The 20660-nt window shown below is 38.4% G+C and overlaps 2 protein-coding genes across 2 annotated transcripts in view; one reads left to right on the forward strand and one right to left on the reverse strand.

Moving 5' to 3' along the window:
* Positions 1 to 20660, reverse strand: part of ada2b (adenosine deaminase 2b) — a 210196-nt gene that overhangs the window by 136893 nt on the left and 52643 nt on the right. The gene's annotated exons all lie outside the window — the stretch shown is intronic.
* The window catches only part of lrp6 (low density lipoprotein receptor-related protein 6), a 66500-nt gene that overhangs the window by 25253 nt on the left and 20587 nt on the right, over positions 1 to 20660 (forward strand). The window contains exons 3-8 of the mRNA XM_007256032.4: positions 4339 to 4536; positions 5961 to 6157; positions 8435 to 8569; positions 12368 to 12764; positions 13526 to 13697; positions 19655 to 19871. Of these exons, the coding sequence (XP_007256094.2) occupies positions 4339 to 4536; positions 5961 to 6157; positions 8435 to 8569; positions 12368 to 12764; positions 13526 to 13697; positions 19655 to 19871 (1316 nt within the window). The remainder of the gene's footprint in view (positions 1 to 4338; positions 4537 to 5960; positions 6158 to 8434; positions 8570 to 12367; positions 12765 to 13525; positions 13698 to 19654; positions 19872 to 20660) is intronic.

Below are 20660 nucleotides of genomic sequence, written 5' to 3' on the forward strand. Positions count from 1 at the left end.
GTAGGGAAGAGCTGGATAAAAGCAAAGCTGTGTGTAAACTGTGCAACAAGGAGCTGAAATATTGTGGAAATACCACAAATCTGAGAAATCATCTAACGCGACACCATCCTGATACTCAGAAAACGGCAGAACCCACACAAACTCCACTAGAGAAAGCATTTGCGATGAAACTACCTTCAAGTTCTCCTCGTGCTAAAAAAATATCTGAAGCTCTGGTAACATTTATATGTAAGGATATACAGTTCATAAGTGAGTGTTCATAATATAAACTAATATTTTAATAATGAAATTTGAGTGTTCCTTGTATAATTACATTTCATATTCAAACTACAATTTTTATGGTAACTGAAATTTCCCTAAATTAATCGATGTTGAATCGAGAATCGAATCGAATCGAAAATCGATTTGAAAATCGAATCGAGACCTTGTGAATCGGAATCGAATCGAACTGGGAAATCAGTGATGATACCCACCCCTAGTGTTGATTAATTGGTTAATTATAAAAAAGAAAATTAGTCATGTAATGTCTGTTATTATTCTGGGTGATTTTATGAGCTCAAATCAGTCTCATGTTTAAATGAACATTTTAACTTAAAAATGATGAATTAATGATTTAAAATAAACACATTGTTCTTTGTTTCTTGCTGCTCAAGCTGCTATATTGGTACAACATTTTTATGTGGACAGTTAATGAATATTTTGTGTTCATAGGAAAAGTGGTACCAGAATAATAAAACTTGTAAACCCAACCTTGCAATATTCATTTAATCACTTAGAGTATATGGGTGCCTTTACTCTCCATGCTGAGCTTCTTTTGTGAAAGCAATGCATTTCTTCTAAATGTATCGGTCATGTTCCAGGTTTTTTTTTGACGTATTCAGGGCAGAGTGTATAATAGTTTGTCACATTTTAGTCTTTTGGTTTTTATTAGTTTTAGTGTAGTTTTAGTCGTCAAACACATTTTTAGTCTTATAAAGTATAATTTATAATATCATTCATTATAAATCCTTTCTTCTGACTTGTCAGTCATTGTCATTGTAGTTTAGTTTTTATTTGATAGTGTATTAAATTTCATAATAATTTTAGTTTTTTTTTTTAAGTATTCATTTTTATTTAATTCTCGTATCGTTTTTGTCATGAAGAATAGGTTGTCAATAAATATTTTGTATCATAGTTTTCGTTAACAAATTTAACACTTTTAGCCACATGCTGTCTGCTGTCTGAATAGCACTGGCCAGCCTTGCTAAAGGTTAAAGGTTAGAGTTTCTTATGGACACAGTGTTGATTTATGATTTAAATCTCCTATCCTTCTCCTATCTCGAGCACAACTGTTGACCTCTACACAGAGAAACACAGACAGCTTACTTTTGGGTTTACTTTGTCCCACAAAATTGCACAATATATAAAGAAATCAGACTTCATTAGCAGAAAAACAGTTAAAGAATGTGAACAATAGATCTTAGAAAAAGACATGCCAACAACTTTAACACAGCTTCCTTTTTAAATAGTTCCATAAACACTATAAATTGACCTAAAATATTCAGTGTTTAAGTATTTAAAAAAATATTTTTCAAAGGCTCTATTACACAAGTCAGACACACGTTTAGTATCAGCTTCTAATGTTTTTCTGAAGACATTAGAGGCATTACTGTATTAAAATCTGCCACAATTCCCATGGTTCTCCAGTTAATAAATACGTTCAGTTAAGTGCGCATTAAAATGATCCTTCAAGCTACTGTATTTATATCTCTGAAAGGGCTATCGTTACTTTCTTGTATCCAGAGTTTTAGGGAGTTTAATCTCTTGTACTGAATAAATAAGCATTTCTTGGCTCGTCTGGGGCACGCAATTTCAGTCTGTATTCATGTCTATTCTCCAGTCACTGCAGTATGTTAGCTTGCTATACTAACTGGCTAGCATAATCTAGCGAGCTGTGTCTCTTCTGTGATGGCGCTGATCTACTCTGTGTTTTTCTGCACAGCGCTCCGCAGTGCCTCTAGCAATATGGTGTTTAAAAGCCTCTTCCGGTGTACCATATAAACCGGTATACCGCCCAGCACTACGGTAAGCTGCTCCAACAACAGCTCCATAGGGTTCAGATCCATTCCATTACAATCAAAATTCTGGCAATTGGCAGAATTCATGGCAATTCTGCCATGAAGACCAGCATCCTAAAGTCGCCTCTTGACCGTTGATGCTGACAATGATATTTGACTGGTTCCATGTAGTGCAGCTGTCAGTTGACAGCCTGTGACGCGTCTTTCTCTCAAACTGCACACTCTAAGATATTTATCTTCTTGCACAGTTGTGCATCGGGGCCTCCCACTCCTTTTTCTGTCCTTGTTAGAGCCAGTTTGTGTCAAAGGGAGTAGTTAGCAGCATGGTAAAATATTTTCAGTTTCTTGGCAATATCTCACTGAGTAGCCCTCCTTCCTTAACACAACAGTGGACTGACAGGTCTCTAAAGAAAGTTGTTTCTTTCTGGCCATTTTGTGCCTGTAAGCAAGCCAACAACTGTTGAAGCTTTAGATACTAAACTAACCTAGAATGTTGTGCTCCCTTTAATGCTCACTAGGGGTGTGACGAGACACGATACTGGGTTCACGAGAACGAGACGAGACGAGATTTAAAAATAAAATTTTAAAGAAAACGTCAAAAATGAAAAATGGCTTGAAAACTAGAGTTTTATTTGACAATCATATAACGCACACTTAACAGACTGGTTTCTCTCACACACTGATTCTATAAGAAATAGAAATAAAAATAAGAAAAAAAAAAAAAAAAAAAACTTTTACTACTTCTACAGTGCAAACAATAAGTGCAAACCACAACCAGTCATATTAAGTCTATGGTTTGTGTTTTTTTTTTTTTTTCTAAATTTCTTGTAATTTAACTATGCATGACCATAACCAGTCATATTAAGACTATGGTTTGGGACAGTAAGAGCACTGTCGCGCGGAGCTTTTTAACTGTACCGCGAGCTCACCTACTTTTTTTATTTATTTTTATTTTTTTCCCCCGCGAGACAGGTTTAAGCTTGACGAGAAATATCGTCACGTTTTAATCTCGCAAGATTGCTCGCCCTAATGCTCACTTTTAAGTATAAGGTTTTTAGCTGTGCATCACAATTGAGCAAGGGTGTCCTAACAACCAATCAGCCCAATAACATCCTTAACTTGGATTGGCAGCCATACCGGGACTGAGAATGGCTGATAACCGGACTATATGCAAAATGGGCCTATATAGAAAATGGCTTAAATGGCTTTAATACAAACATTTTAATTTTTTAAAAGTCATTTGATACACTTAAATTAATTAGGAACTGGACAATGATGTTTGTGAATTGCATGAAAACGTTTTTTTTTTTTTAAAGAACTTGAAAACTAGCTGTCAAGCAGCATTTACAAGAGCTAAGCGCAGATAACGCCACTGATAAATGCTGTTGCTAGTTGCGATATTGAAAATATTGGAAATCTGAGCTCACTGTAAAGAAAGTGAAATCGCTTTACTCACCTAATGATAGGCTTTTAAGGAGAGAAATTCGTGTAGATTAAAATGTTGACATCTTTGTTCCTTACTCTTGTTGCTTAAAATGTGCCTTATAATCCGGTGCGCCTTATGTATGGAAAAATACATCACCTAGCTAACTCACTAGCTTACTGACTAGTTAACTAGCATACTTTCAGCATGAATATTTAGCACACCTTGCTAACGTGATACACTTAGAAGAAACATAACGTTAAACATAATGTTTGTATGAAATGTTTTTTTAAGTGTGTGCTGTACAAAACACAAAAATGAAAGCAAAGACTTGAAAAATCTTTGCTGCACATTTAAACTGATTGACATTTGCTGTTGAATGAGTAACTCCAGGTCCTGACCAAGGGCCCTCAATAATGTAAAACTCAAGTTTACTGAGAATGATATGATCTAATCAACTCTCAAACATATTGTCATTGACAGGTAATGAATATTTATGTGTAATGGTGGTCCAGCTGTCACGGGTCAGTGTGTCTCTCTGGTACTAGTGCTTTATTTCTTTCTTTTTTTATTATTAATTTATTTATCTCACAAATCTTTAAGTTGTTTCACTGATTCAACTTGCGCTAACTCTATAGGGGAGCATACCAAAACAAAATGTATTAATGTTGCACAGTACACTGATCCTGGCAGATAGAAGATATTGAGATATTGGCTCACCCATGTATTTGAAGCACTAGTATGTTCAATCAGTTCTTATACTATTGAATGTACCATTTGACTTGAACTTCATGGGGTATGCCAGGTTTTTTTTTCTTTTCCCCTTTGTGGTAGTAACTTGCCTTTTTCTTTCTGTAGGTATATGTACTGGACAGACTGGGGTGAGATCCCGAAGATTGAGAGAGCGGGTATGGACGGCACAAATCGAGCCATTATCATCGACACTGACATCTACTGGCCCAATGGACTCACTTTGGATTACAGTCAGCAGAAACTATACTGGGCTGATGCCAAGTTTAATTTTATTCACCGCTCAAACCTGGATGGCACAGGAAGGTATGCAGTATTTTTTTAATTTATTTATTTATTATTATTATTATTTATTTTATTTTTTTTGAAAATCAAGGTCCCAGAGTCACACGTTCCAAGGTGCTTGAGGTCTAGTGTGAAATTTCCACAATCAGTGATGAGTTTTGTTTGGTCTGTTTGATCAGCCAATTAAAGGGTTGTTTTCCTCTAAACACATATTTAGGATTGTTCTTTAGGGATGTACCAATTGTACATCACTGCATTTTAAAACGATCGGCAGATACTTAATACAGATGAATAGACTTGATGACAACCTGCACTCTAAATATTTAAGAATTTTTGCTCACACACCAGTGACATGAGGCTTGACTCAGACTTGTATTTTGTATTTACTGGACATCACCAAAACCAAAGTCACCTTGTTTTTACTGAGGTTTCTCTTTTTAAAATGTAGCCAGCTGCACAGACAGATTTAGTTTTTGGCTGTTTTAAAAAAATTGTCGCAAAAATTGTCAATGCAACTTTTAATCCAGCGCGCATTGTGTATGAATTTTACCAGTCTGCTGAAGTGCAGCGTTTTACAGGAGTTTCAGTTTAGTTTTTCCAGCAGTATTAGCATTAGCTGCTAACCTGCGTGAGGCGCTAGCTCTTACTCACCTCTGGACGGAGCTATTATCGGCCTGTAGCCTGCTACTAACCCAGGCTAGCACTGCTGGAACAGCATTAGCTTTAGCCACTAATCACATTACTATCTCTTTTTCTGTTCAGAGGTGAGAATATCGGACTGTGGCCTGCACGTTTACTGTGCAAAAACAAGCTACGTGGGGGTAAACCGCTAGTTAATATTACCCTGGCTTAACGGACACTCAGGGTTCCTCTGTGTAGCACTCTCAGGTGGCATTAGCCCCTAATTCTAATGCTCCGGCCTTAGTGAAAATCTGGAAATCCTAAGCTTACTGTAAATAAACATAAGCACTTTACAAATAAACAGTTTTCAGGAGAGAAATCTGTGTAGATTTACATCCAGTCCTTGTTTGACCTGTCTGACTCTTCTGAAGTGTTTTTTTAAGAATTACAATTTAGTTTACCTTAGCTTTACAGGTGCGAGACCTGCTGAGTTCAGAAGGAAAACATTGCGACGTCCCTGTTCCTACTACTACTACTACTGTTGCATAATGCGCCCTATAATCCGATGCCCCTTATGTATGAAAAATACCAGAAAACAGACGTTTATTGATAGTGCGCTTTATAATCCACTACGCCTTTATAGTGTGAAAAAATACGGTAGGTTGATGGCATTCAGTACATTACTGGGGCTTTATTCAAAACCACAGGTTTTTCTGAGCTAGTCTTTTTTTCATGTAGAATATAACCCCAGATTGTGGAGAGTTCTCAGTGTAGAATTTTGAGTGATATATATTTGTTTATTCCCCTGTTTGTTTACTTTTCAGAGAGGTGGTGGTGAAGGGCTCGCTTCCACACCCTTTTGCTCTGACACTGTACGAGGACACACTCTTCTGGACGGACTGGAACACACACTCCATCCACTCCTGCAATAAACATACGGGGGAAGAGCGCCGTGAGATCCATTCCAACATCTTCTCACCTATGGACATCCATGTCTTCAGCCAGAAGAGACAGCCTATTGGTAAACTGGGAACTGGGGATATGAGCACTTTAACAAAGCTAATGGTGTACTGGCATTCTGTGTTTATTTATAATGTAGAACAGCATGATTAAAACCCATTAGTCATTACAAGCCAGCGTAACTCTTCACTGGAATTTAAATACACTTTTTCCTTGAAGTTTACTCTCCAAAATGTGCTTCCTCTCTATTACACGCTCCCGTGCCACCAAATGCTTATGCTTTCCATTATGTGTGCCAGGTTTGCTCTGAAGTGTGATGCACCACAATCCAGACTCAAAAGCTAGAGCTCAGTCTATCCCCATTTTCCCTTCCAGTGGTGCCTTTTTAGAACCTTTTCCTGAAACAGTACACAAAGCTCTTTTGGCTTGTTCTGTAATACTACTCTGCAGAAATGATTATGGCACAGTCACCTTTCTGCTTCTGTTCAGTGGGGTACATACAAAGGAGGCCTTGTTCTGATTGAATGCAGAGAATTTCTCATGACTGGGAGAAAAGCCTGGGACTCGGGCATAGCACTGCTCACAACACTGCTCCTCGCTCTCACTCGCTGTCAAACTGACCCTCTTGCTCACGTCCTGTGGTGCACATGCTGTGTAGCCCCTTGTGTGCTGTGTTCCTCAGGTGTAAAGGAGCCCTTTTGAGAAATATATTGCATATTTCTCCTTTATATTGCTTTATTTAAACATTCGTACACATAAATTCCTGGACAAAATATATTCTGTTTCACTGGTCTGTATTTTCCTGAAACTCCAGACAGCTCCTCGTGCAGAAGTGAGGAACACTAATAATAACAAACAAATACATTAAATGATCAATCTTCTTTAGTGTCTTCCTCTACTTTGGCTTGGTGTGAATAGCATAGCATATTTTTTTAGGCATTATTATTTTATTATTTGAAGCAGGTATTAAAGGTACAGGTGTAAAGGTAGTCCTAAAGAAGCATTATGTACCTCCTTTGATCTAACTTGTTGATGGGGGTTCATGCTGACTTTCCCTCTTCTTGTTTTTGCAGTGGTTAAGTCCTGGATAGTCATGGGTGGAAAAGCATAACTAAAAATTTTCAATATTTACAATAGGATTTTCTTTCCGTGAACTATGCGTAGGCCTGTCATGATAACAAACTTTGTCGCATAAAATATTGTAATAAACCATAATATTGTAATTTTTTGCTCCTACTGGGCTGTCCAAAGGAACTTAAAGACAATGTGCCACAATACAAATATGGTTGCATAATAATAATATTACACCATTTTACAGTGAAACTAACTTTTTATTATTAAAAACATTATTAAGAACAGACAGAAGGCAACTTTTTTTCATTCATCCCCGAAAGAAAATAAAGGTTGATTGACAATGGCCTTCCAATATTTGAATATCCTAAATAAATAAAACAAATAAAGTACAACCACCCTGAGACAAAAAAATGCAAAAAATATTAAACAGTCCTTTATAAACAAAATGAACTTTGTTGACAAAAAGTGCAAAAAGATGACATTAAGTAACAAGTCTTTTTTTATTATCATATATGTATATGCTATAAAACACAAATTGGTATGTATTTTAACTGTCAGACAAATTCTGAGCATGAACACCAGCATGTTTACTGTGTGGGACTTAAGGCAGGATCTCTCTGGGGTAACAATATTCATATTCAATATTCAACTCTGAAAATTGGGCTGGATTGTTGTGCTTTGAATAGGATTTTAGTGGACAGATTTGGCGAGAGAGCAGCACAGCGCGACTTGTTGAAATCTAACTGCGGTTCGTTCTCAAGTAAACAAACTCTCAATCAATATATCAGCCACACAGTTTACTATTTACAGAAATGCATTCCCGGAGAACATGTGGAGATTTAGCTAGCGAGCTTTTTTTAGAGCAGTGTTTTGCAACTTTGCTTAGAGCAGCTTGAAGTTAGATTCAAAAAAGTTGTTTCCTAAGAAGAAGGTTTGGAGACCACTGTTATAGGAAGTAAATGTTTGCAGGTGGTTTGTGTTGAGTGTAAAGGTTCTCTAAAATCTATTTTAAAATCGAGTTTTAGGATTTTTAATTGAATTTTGTGACTCCAACCAAACATTCTTAAGCCAAAACAAAATGGTTAAAAGCAATACTAAGTAGCAACCTTATTGGTGTTATTAGCTGTTATAGACTATGCTTATTTTTATATTTATAAAAGACATGTAACATTTGCGTTTCTGTTACTTTTGATACTACTTTTTTTTTTTACTCTCAAATAGCCTTTTCTAAGTCTCAGGGCTTCTGTATCCTGATCTTTTACAGATGTGAGCACTCCCTGCTCTCCGAAGAACGGTGGCTGTTCCCACCTGTGCCTGCTGTCTCCAGTAAAGCCCTTCTATCAGTGTGCTTGTCCCACTGGCGTGGAGCTGCTAGAGGACAATAAGACCTGCCGCATTGGTGAGATTTAATTCCCTCTCATACTCATGCTTTTTTTATACCAGTGTATTTCTTTTCTGAAATAAAGGGGTGTCATGCGACTTTTTTTCATATTGATGGAAATGGTCAAAAACAGAAATCTGTCAAAAGCCTTTAGAGCTTCTAGTATAGCTGGGTGTGGTCCACCATCCTTCAAGACCCATGGACTACAAATATTCAGACATTTAAAGCAAGGTGGTGGAATGAAATTGCCCCTCCCTCTCTTAATGGTGTTTGAGTCACTTGCTGTCTTTGAATGCCGACTAAAAACCCTCCTAAAGCACTTAAATCTCTTTAATTACTTAAATTTTTCCTTCTAGCAATTTTATAGGTTTTTATTCTGACTTTTATATTTAGCAGTATTTGGGTTCATGTTTCTTTTTGTTTCTAGTCCCTACTAGCTAAGCATAGCATTTTTGTAAGTCGATCTGGATAAAGCTTCTGCCAAATGCCTTAAATGTAAATGTTTCCACTCTGAGCTCCACAGTGCAGTGCTGTACAAGAAATCACAGGCTCTCTCAGCTTGTGCTTTTGTTCCATGTGGTTTAATGTGGCTGATTCCACAATGTGAAAACACTAACAAAGAACTGCACACAATGATGAATTACAGAGTTTGCATTAAAACATTTTTACAGGCCTGCTAAAGAGTGTTAGCAAAACAATTCAATCGCAGTAAAAGGCAATCTTTTGACACTTTAAAAGTGTTGTCTTATAACTGGTAATTTGGTGACGATTGCCCCGTGCAGTTGTTGCTAAAGTACCTCAAAAACGAGGGATGGTTTGAGATGACACACAGATATTGCTTTGTGGAAAGAAGCTAAGATTGCTTTTTAAGTTTTTCAAAGTCAATTCCTGGAATACTACACTTCTATGTGTATGTTTTATTTTGTGCTCTGCTGCTGCATTGTATTTGTGTCCTCTGTTGCCTATATGATATTGAAGCACAGAACATATGTCTTTTAGAAATCTCTCTCTCGCTCGCTCGCTTGCGTCGTTGGGCTGAAGGTGTAGGGGGGGCTGATGTGGTCGCCATAGCAACGTGGCGAGTAGCTCTCACAATTGTCTGTTTTTTTTTTTGTTTTGTTTTTGTTTTTGTTTTTTTTCTCTCTAGCTCTCACTCTCTCACTTGTGCTCACCTACCCTAGTTTACTTGTGCTCACTCACTCTTGTTCACTTGCACATTCTGTTGTTCAATTGTGCTCTGTCTCATTCACTCGCACTTGTGCTCACTCTGTCGTTCCCCTGCACACTCTCTCTCTCTTTCTGCTTAATTTACTTCAGTCAGCAGAAAGAAAGATGAGCAGGCTTTTGTTGAGCGACGGATCACATGGTCACAATACGGCTTTTCACTGGTCAGCCTTTAACGGCTCGACAGCGCAGAGTGTCTGTCCTGCTGGGGTCCTCCGTCACTCTTTCTTACATGTTTAACAGAGCCTAGTTACGCTCACCAGGCAGCCAACCAGCCCCATGACAGGATGACATCTCTTTATTGTCCTTTCGCACCACGTGAAATCATTCTGGTACTGATAGATAACTCTTTAGCCCCGCTCCTGCCCACAGTCTTTGTCTCTCTCTTTATTTTTACTCTACTTACTTTCGTGTATGATGGTAACCTGCATCCGATGGCCTCCCAGGCAGCTGATTGACATTTTTCTGAATAGTGAGTAGCTATAATGAATGTATAGGTTGTTTAATACATGACGCTACTGTTGTTGTTTTAATGTTTTAATTGGACAGTGGCTTGCAAAAGTATTTATACCCCCCCTTGAACTTTTTCACATTTTGTCACCTTACAATCACAAACCTAAAATTATTTTATAGAGATGTTAAATGATAAACCAACACACAGTAATAATTGTGACGTGAAATGAAAATGATACATTGTTTTCAAAATTTCTATAAAATTAAATTCTGAAAAGTGTGATGTGCAAAAGTATTTAGCCCCCTTTTCTCTAAACCCCCTTAATAAAATCCAGTGCAGTCAATTGCCTTCAGAAGTCACTGAATAAGTTAAGAGTCCAGCTGTGTGTAATTTAGTCTCAGTATAAATACAGCTGTTCTGTACCTTCAGTGGTTTCTTTGAGAACACTGGTGAATAAACAGCATCATGAAGATCAGAACCTTTAGGCATCCCAAGGAGCACTGTACAATCAATCATCCAAAAATAGAAAATGTATTAAACAACTGCAAACCTACCAAGACATGGCCGTCCATCCAAACTGGCAGATCAAGCAAGGAGAACACTGGTCAGAGAAGCAACCAAGAGGCCCATGGTCAATCTGGAGGAGCTACAGAAATCCACAACCCTATTGAGCATCTGTGGCAAGACATGAAAATTGCTGTGTACAGAAGAATGAGCAACAACCTCAGTCTCTAGACGTGTAACGCTGGTAGAGACAAACCCCAAAAGACTTGCAGCTGTAACTGCAGTGTAAGGTGTCTCAACAAAGTATTGATATATTGATGAATACTTTCGCACGTCACAGATTTTTATTTAAATAATTTTTAAAAATCTATTTTTATTCCACTTCACAATTATATGCGATTTTGTGTTGGTCTATCACTTAAAATCTCAATGAAATATATTTGTTTGTGGTTGTAAGGTGACAAAATGTGCAAGCCACTGTAAGTGGCTCTTTGTTTTATGCATTTAGTTTTTTTTAGAAATAATCACTACCCAATGACTTACGCTACGGGTGTTTCTTATCTAAAAGTCTGCACCACAGTCTAAACCTGGGTTCATGTTTTACATTGTATTAAACATGATCTGGTTTAATTTGGTTTCACATAGTTTCACATGAGTGCTTTGAATGTAATTTCTACATCCTGTAATCAAACCTTGTACTTTATACATTACTACATCTATGTGGGATGCGTTGCATCTCCCTATAATTGACATTGGTTTGTGGATGTGTTTGTGTGTCTGTGTTTCTTTCATTCAAAAAACATTTAAAATTTTTTAGCTGACCATGGTTCGTGACACCATTTACACTTCCTGTATGAGGGACATGTCTTGTTATTGTGTTAGTGTAAATCTCTATATAATGTTTAGTATGATCACCAGTACTGATTGAAGGAGGGTCTCGAATGCTGTATTAAATGTTTCAAGCTAACTTGGTAGTGCATTAGCTTGTTGGGCTTGTGTAACGTGTCCATCGTCTGTCCCGATAAAATGTACCTTGCTTCATCAGCCACATTCGAACACTTTTGATGAAAGAGTCTGTGACCTGCCCTGTAGAGCTTAAAGTGGCAACACAGCCAAAAAGGGCTAGTTATCCTGTACTAAAACTCCATCAATTTGGGCGTGATTCTTGCGGATTTCTGACTGTTCATTCTGTTCTTGGAGGTGGTTGAATGTGCTCTGCAGTATTGTGTTTTTGTTTGGTATTAATTTAGCTATTTTCTGACACTTGCTGTACTGGGCTAAGTCTTGTACTCTCAAAGGCGCATCCAGTTAAGTCCAGTGTTAAGTCTTTTTTTCTGCGTCCTCCGTTAGGCACGGTAGTTCTGCACATGCTTCAAATATGTGAGTTAGTGTCAGATAGGGTAAAGAAACTAGAACACGTTATACTGACAGAGCAGTACAAGCTCAAAGTACACGGTTTTAGCTGGTGGTTAAGCTGCAGCCTATCCTTACCTTATGTGCAACACGTACTGCTGAAAATGTTAATTTTCTTCTAAAACTAAATTTTAGAAATAATTGCAATGTATAGCATTGTGATTTATAATAGACAGCTTGCTGTGTGTATGTGTCACATTTTGGTGCATTTGTCTTCCCAGGTGCCACACAGCTCCTCCTCTTAGCTCGTCGAACAGACCTGCGTCGGATCTCTTTGGACACGCCAGACTTCACTGACATAGTCCTGCATGCAGAGGACATCAGACATGCTATTGCCATTGACTATGATCCTGTGGACGGACACATCTACTGGACTGACGATGAGGTGCAGGCCATCCGCAGGTCTCATCTGGATGGCAGTGATGCTCAGTTTATTGTCACCACTCAGGTGAATCATCCAGATGGCATTGCTGTTGACTGGATAGCACGGAATCTCTATTGGACAGACACTGGTACAGATCGCATCGAGGTCACAAGACTAAACGGCACAATGAGGAAAATTTTGATATCTGAAGACCTGGATGAGCCAAGAGCCATTGTTCTGGATCCTGTTTCAGGGTGAGTGATTTTTTCTTTTCTTTTTTTTTTGAAGTAGTTTTATAGTTGTTCCTCATACACTACAATGCAATGTCTGAGTTTCACGGTCTTAATAAATCTATAATAAACAAGTGCAATGTGAAATCAAGATATTTTGAAGGAAGTGAGGTCATCGTATATGAACTGTTGGCCTCCCTCTCAGCCTACTGTTGCTGAGCAACAGTTTCCATAGTGACAGCTGCAGATTACTTCAGGTCATGAGAACTAACCGGTGTCTGTGTGTGTGTGCATGTGTGTGCGCATGTTGTGTTTGCGTCTAATGCACACACTCCACCTTGTGGGCTTTCTGCCCGGTCTTCAGTGTTTCAGGTCATTTTACAGTGTGCAGAGTGTTGGCTACTGATTACATCATCGTCGCTCCATGTTTGAGTTGTTGCCGCAGCATCTGAAGGGAAGAGGTTTTAGCGGTGGCATTATTACTCAGCTGTAGCTCATTTTCTGTCCTGTTCCCCTTATTTTTTCTTCTAATCTTTTTAGGATCAAATAAACATTTGCTCAGTACTCAGTTATGTTGAAATATGGTGCATGCCTTGTACATTTATCAGTATGAAGGGGAAATCACAACAGCCTCTTTCAGCAGATTATTTGCCGCCATGCAGTATAGTATTATTATTATATTTTTTGTTATATTTATCTAAACAATCTTGTCTTTTTGGAAAAGTACTTTGCCCAAAGCGCTAATTCAAACATCATTAATATCATTGCTATTCTCTCTTGTATAGGTATATGTACTGGACTGACTGGGGAGAATTTCCAAAGATTGAGCGTGCTGCCCTGGATGGTACAGATCGGGAGGTGATGGTAAACACTTCCCTTGGTTGGCCGAATGGACTGGCACTAGACTACGCAGAGAGGAAGATATACTGGGGGGATGCAAAGACTGATAAGATTGAGGTAAGCTTACGCTATGTTTGAATTATTTATACATATATAGAGAAATTGTACGCAACACAGAGTGTAAACCAGTATAATTTGCACATTGAGCCAACTGACGAGCTGTGGGTAACGAAATGTAAAATAAGAATATTACAGGTTTATTCTGCTTTACCGGCTTCATCAGAGGTACAGAGTACAGTAAGCAGTCTTCAGTGGAGCGTTGGTGGGTCAGCAGTTCATGCAATACCCGTTTGAATACCAGTTTGGTGGGCTGCCACTGTTGGGTCTTGGGCAAGGCTCATAACCCTCATTGCTCCCAGAGTGCCATCGCAATGTCAGCCCACCACTCCAGGCACGTGTTCTCACTCTATCACTTTGTGTATCTTCTGAGTGTACTCACTAGTTTGTATGTGCGTGTTCTCTGCACAAATGGGTAAAAGGCGAAAAAAAATAGCAAAAAAAAAACGGTGCAAATGGTTGTCTTCGCTTGTTAAAATACAGATCAACAACAATATAGACAATGTTTTCTTTGTGTAACAGGTCAGTGGAACATCTCAATGATTTTAAAGGTGTTATTATATATGTGTACATATATGGTCCAAATGCCACATAAACTTTAAATGTGTTCTTGACTGCCTATCTCATAACCAACTAGGGCTGCAGCTATCGATTCTTTTTGTAATCGGGTACTCTACTGAAAAATCGATTCGATTAATCGAGTAATCGGATAAAACATTTTTTTTGTTAAAGAGCAATTAAAAAGGAATTTTACTCAATAATGAATGACCAATTTGTTTCCTTTTTTAGATAAGTTATATTTTTTAATTCACAACATTTCCAAATTGCAAATACAAATAAATAAAACACAATAAATAAATAAATACCACAATAAAAAAAAATAAATTTAATTACATTACTTTCACATTTGGATTTCTTGTAAATAACAAATATAGGGTATAAATCAATAAAAAAGGCATAAACATCGTCTTTGTGTTGTGCATCTTAGCTTCTGAGACGTTGTCAGTTCTGCCAGTGTTGGATCAGTGTGCTGCATTCTTTTACCACCAAGCCGCTTCTCCAAAATATATCAGGACCTGTGCAATAATTGTGACACACAAGTATTACAAATGTTGTTTTTTTCTTTATTTATATGTTGGACTATTTGGGTCTAATTACATCACTAAGACTAATAACTCTAATAATAAGTTCATGGCCGTGCATTTATTAAGATTGACACCTATCGCATTGGGGCACATTAGACACTAGTGGTAATCAATATTTTACCCAATAAATAAGAGACACACTTCCTTACAAAAGTGTTCATACTTTTTTGTCTCACTGGCCAAATGTACTCTTAGATGAAGAAATCAAGCATTTAGTTTCCAGCCAAAGTAACTTCAGTTTAGCTAACTTAACATTTTTATTGTTTATATTCTGAACTCCACAGCGCTGTGTTTACTGTTTAAATAAAGCCTGTATGAACTCTGTTCTAATAAACTAACCACACATTATAGACAGTGCTTCTATTAATTCACACTCCAAAGCGCTGTCGTTTTGTTATTAATTCACATTAATGTTAATCTCATTGATTTATTATAAGTTATATTTACCTGCTCTCTCGGCGTCCACGCGTCTCGGGTGTCCTCGGCTCAGATGGTGCAGCATTAAAACGCGCTGTTTTGGCACTGCACCGAGTACAGGTCACAGTTCGAACATAAAATGCTTTTATTCCTTTAAAATCGCTGTTTTCTCTCGCCACTTCCATTTTTGCCGCTGCTCAAACCTCCGTCTCCTTGTTCCCGGGCAGGGTGACGTAACGCTGAGCGCGTTGTCAAAATAAAAGTCGCGAAAATACCGCGCGCTGAGTTTATTAATTAAATAAACGATTACTCGAGGCACAGAAAATTAATCGATCAATTTTGTGAATCGAGTTACTCGATTTACTCGAGTAATCGTTTCACCCCTATAACCAACACCCAAAGATCAAGCAAAATGAAGAATGTCCAAGACTGTTCATAATGCACATTAATTTGTTCTCCGTAGTAGTGTCTCAATGTCTCCTTTCTTCCACTTTTCTTTTTTATTAAGCCTCATTTCTTGCTTTAGCATGTCTTGTCAGCCAGGGCTGGTAGGGGTCAGACAGCAGCAATGATCCAGACAGATGTATGTATGCGTGTGTGCATTCGTAAGCATGCTGCAGGGGGCTTTTGTGCTTGCCACTATCTGGCAGCCTGCAGCAGTTCTACCCCATGCTGTGAACTCCGCTGCTGGCTTAGTAACAATGCTAACGGCACACCGGGCCAGCGCCGGGAGACTGGCAGCTACACTAGACCGAGCTCTTAGGAATTTATACCACACACACACCCGGGATGAATGATGCTGAAAGTCTTTGGATTTGTTTGTACTGAGGATGAGTTGGAATTAAAAAAATCTAAAGCCACCCTTCAAATCTTAAATTTGGAAACCATGAGCACTGTTTGTGTGACGTGGGTTGTACAAATGTTTAATTTGTTTCTGAAACTCTGATTTTACCGGTTACTCTTAAGTTTGGGTTGGCCTGTGTTTATTGTTTGCTTTAGGGATTCCAATTGTACACGGGTTCGTGATGTTCAGCAGGCTAGCTGTGCATGCCAGCATTTGATTACAGATTCTTTCCTGTAGGATCTGTTTTCCCCCTATTCTATCGGTCGAGTTTTGGAGGGCAATTTTAAGCCTGGCAGGGTTTTGCTGTATTGCTCAGCTCATGTCCATAATTTAGCTCTCTCTCTGCCCACATGAATTTCAGTTGAGTTATTTTTCATGGTTAATGGGAAAGGCTGTAAATGTACACCGGCAGAAAAACAGGCACATCTCCTTGAATTTCAAACCCAAGCCTTTTGCCTGGAGCTTGTAATAATGAAATGCAGCTTAAAGTGCTGGAGCTAGCCATAGTCGAGCACAAGGCCAGCATGTAGTCCTGTTCCGCACCATTTGACTTGTGCCAATCCAAACAAGGCAGTGATTAGTTTCTGTTCACGTCTGCCACTTCGGATGGCCTCATTTTCCTGGCCTTGAGTACTGAAACCTACATCATCTGCCCTCAACTCCCTGTGCTTCCCCCAACCTCCTCACATCACAGCTCTCTTACTGCTTGCAAATCCGATGCAAGGTGTCGACAGGATGGCGGTAGTGCCCAGATGTGTAAGGTGTTATATGTTCTCTGTAAAACAGCACAGGGACTCTGTGACCTCTTGATTGAGGTATTACTCATGGAAACAAATGAACAAATGTAGGAACTTCCTTATCCTGATTTTCTTTATTGTGTTTTTTATTTTAGGAGACCTGTTTCTCTACAATAAAATACTAGAAAAAGACTGAATGGAGAGGGGTTTATGCCATGCTCCAGCAAATGTGTTAAAGATTAAAGATTGAAGTGCTTTTGCATTCTTTACCTTCATGCAGTAGTGAAGAGTGTTTGTTTGCTTTGTTAATAAGGTGCAGTGGTTGTGCAGTGTTTGGAACATCAGGTTACTGATTTACTGATGACAGGTTTGCGGGTTCAATACCAGGCAAGCGGGTTCAATACCAGGCAGGCTACCACTGTTAGGTCATGTGTATATATAATTGGTATATATCGCAGTGTATGTCCTTATTAGTGTGCATGTGTTCACTGAGCGTGTGGATTAAAATCGGAGGCCATATTCCAGCTTTGTACAGCACAAGCTTAGTGAATGTCAAAAACGTTTTACTTAGTAATGTGTTACTCTAATTTAACCATTTTTTCAGTATCGAGTAATCAATTTCCAGTGCAGTCATCAGATTACTAAATCAGCTGTTGGTTACTTTGTCATTTTCTTTAGTAAAAAAGATATTGTAGTGTCCACCTGGACAGGCTAGCAAGCTAACAGGCTAAAACTAGCACTCGGGCACACACACACACAAAAGCACCACTCTCTCTCTCTACACACAGATCCTGAGCTTTCTCTTTCTCTTTCTCTTTTGAGTTGCAGTGGCTCACTTATAGAACAAGTCCCACAGGGGAAGCAAAGCTTTCAATAAAGTCGGCAGTATGAAGTAATGAAGTAATCCATAAAGTAATCAGTAATTAGATTCCTTTTTCAAAGTAACTGTGCCATCACTGGTTTTCATGTCTTGAATCCTGGATTTTATGTATCTGTCTGTCTGTTGTATTGTCTGATGTATTGTATGATTGTAATTGTGCATGTGCCTGACATAACACTGCTAAAATACAAAACTCTGCACTAGGAATCAGAAGATCCACTGCCTGAATGAGCAAACTATGGCTCATCTTATTTGCAGTTTTAGAAGTTTCTGTACTGAGGAAATGTAACAGAATTGGAGAAGGCTGCAGTACAGCAATTACAGCACCAGTACACTATTATAGTGACACAGGCACACTATTTACACAGATAGTTGTTGCTTTTTGTAGTAGGAGACATTCCTTTTCATGATGTCTGATTATGACCAGCCCCTCTGAGGTAACTGTCATCCAAGAAAGTGTGTGTGTGTGTGTGTGTTGGGGGTGGGTGGCAAACAGGCTACCCTGGGTTCGCTTAGCAAGGCGGTGTTTTGCGGCAGCAGCCCACATCTGGTTCCGATTGCGGCCTTTACTCCAGCTGTGGTCTGCACTGTTTAGAATAGCCCCAGTATCTGAAACCAAAACCACAGTGTGGTCACAACTCCCAAACTAGTGGAGACCTTTTGGCTGAAGCCATCACACTATGGATGGAAAGTCAATTTTATATATTCTCCGTGTTCTTGTGTATATGTTCGAGGGGGGAAAATAAGAAGGGAGGAAAGGAGAATGTAATGTACTGAAAGAAGCAGAGCCTACGTTTTCTGGTTATTAGTTTTTTGTTACATTGTAAATGCAGCTAATACCAGATGCTAGGCTTTTCTTCTTTGTTTTGCCCTGTACTCTGCACAAGTGCCCAACTTGTATAAAGCAATGGTTTTCTCTTATCAGTTGGTATCATAGGTGGCCGGTGATATAAATGCAATGCACACCTTTTAAGCGGTTGCTATAGACATTCTGAAATGTTTAAACCTTAAGCTGGTCTAAAAATAAAGTGCTTCTCCAGAACTGTCTGGTGTGTCTGGTAGGTATGTGGTGGACATCATTGGGGTGGCACATAAACAGCTGGTAATCTGTGTAGAAACTGGTCCAGTAATCTTTGTGGTTGCGTTTGATTAATAGAGAAACATAGGAAACATTGTGTTTATAACATATTAAAGCAATGTAATAATTAGATCTGTTTAAGCTCACTTTCTTTTTCTTTCTCTAGTAAAAGTTTTCGATAGCTATGTTTGGATTGGCTGTGCAAAGAAACAAAAACTTGTGGTATTCGGAGTGAAAGAAAACAGCATCCCTATGTGTGCACTTTTCTCGACAGACACCCCCGCACTTAATCTCTCTTTTGTGTGTGCAATCACCTCTTCATTTTCTCAGCAGTTTAGAGAGGCAATGTGGCAGCCATATGTGCTGCTGTTTGTTTGTCCGTTGGTTATGACGTAGGTGTAGAGTTTGAACTGTACATATACAGTTTTATATACAGCAGGTGAAATAAGAATTGAACACACAACCAATTTTCTAATAAATATGTTTCTACTAAAGGTGCTATTGGCATGAAATTCTCACCAGATGTCAGTAACAACCCATCCAATCCACACATCAAACCAAAAATTTCCAAAAATTGTCCAATGTCCAAAAGTAATAATGAGAAATGACAAATAAAAAAGTATTGGACACGCTTACTAAAATGAATTTAATACTTTGTACAATAGCCTTTGTTGGTGATGACTTCTTTAAGATACCTCCTGTAAAAAGAAACTAGTTGCATGCATTGCTCAGGTGTCTTTCTAGCTTTGTCTTTACTAACATGCTACACTTGTTGGTATTTATTGTTTAGTGGATTCTGGAAAGGTCTTTGCTCTCAGGCCTGACTGCTCCTCTCTCTCCCTTCTCTTTCTTTCAGGTGATGAATATGAATGGAACAAACCGGAGAATCTTGGTTGAGGACAAACTCCCTCACATATTTGGTTTTACTCTCCTCGGTGACTACATCTACTGGACGGACTGGCAGCTCCGAAGTATTGAACGTGTGCATAAACATACAGCCGAAAGGGAAGTGATCGTTGACCAACTACCTGACCTCATGGGCCTGAAAGCCACCTATGTACACCAGACATTTGGTGAGTATGATTTCCAGTATTGCTGAACTGTCCAAGGGCTTCAAAGAGCCATAGCACATCCACTTGGGAACCATCAGAATCAATTTAAATTATTTTATAATTTGATTAACCATGTGAAAGCTGTGAAAGTGTAAAACAAAATGTCTTACATCCCTGTTCAATGTCGCTGCAATGTTTGGAAATTCCAAATAGTTAAAAAAATTAGTTAATATATTGTTTGTCCACTTCTGTTTATGACCGTTGCAGACATCTTTGGCATTGTTGATACAATGAAGAGAATGGAGAGAAATTCTCTTGACAAATTACCTTTCAGGGGTTTTTGTTTGCTTGTTTGCTTGTTTGCTTTGGTGGTGTTTATTCCACAAGGTGTTCTAGAGAACTCCAAACTAGTGTTAAGAGAGTCATTGCCATGTTGGAACATTGCTCTAAAGACAGACGCTGAAGGGTTTGAGGGCTAATTAAACAATACTCTCTCAGCTGCGTGATCATGGCGAGTGAACGCGAAATGGAGAAAAGGAAATTAAGAGGCGCTGTCAGATTATAAATCCACTGTTTGGGACCATTTTGGCTTCAGCGTTGAGTATGATGAACAAAAAGACAGTTAGCAGACAAAGCACAGTTTGATATCAGTTTGATATTTTCCTAAAGTATTTGATTGGCTGACAATATTTGTTGGTTGAGTTGATTGAAAAAAATATTCATATATACCTTTCGTATCAGTGCACTTTATTTAATTTTGCCTGTTTTTGATTAATGGTAAGAATAAGTGTTTCTTTTTTATTATAAATT

Source organism: Astyanax mexicanus, chromosome 2, assembly GCF_023375975.1.
Source record: "Astyanax mexicanus isolate ESR-SI-001 chromosome 2, AstMex3_surface, whole genome shotgun sequence".
NCBI lineage: Eukaryota > Metazoa > Chordata > Actinopteri > Characiformes > Acestrorhamphidae > Astyanax > Astyanax mexicanus.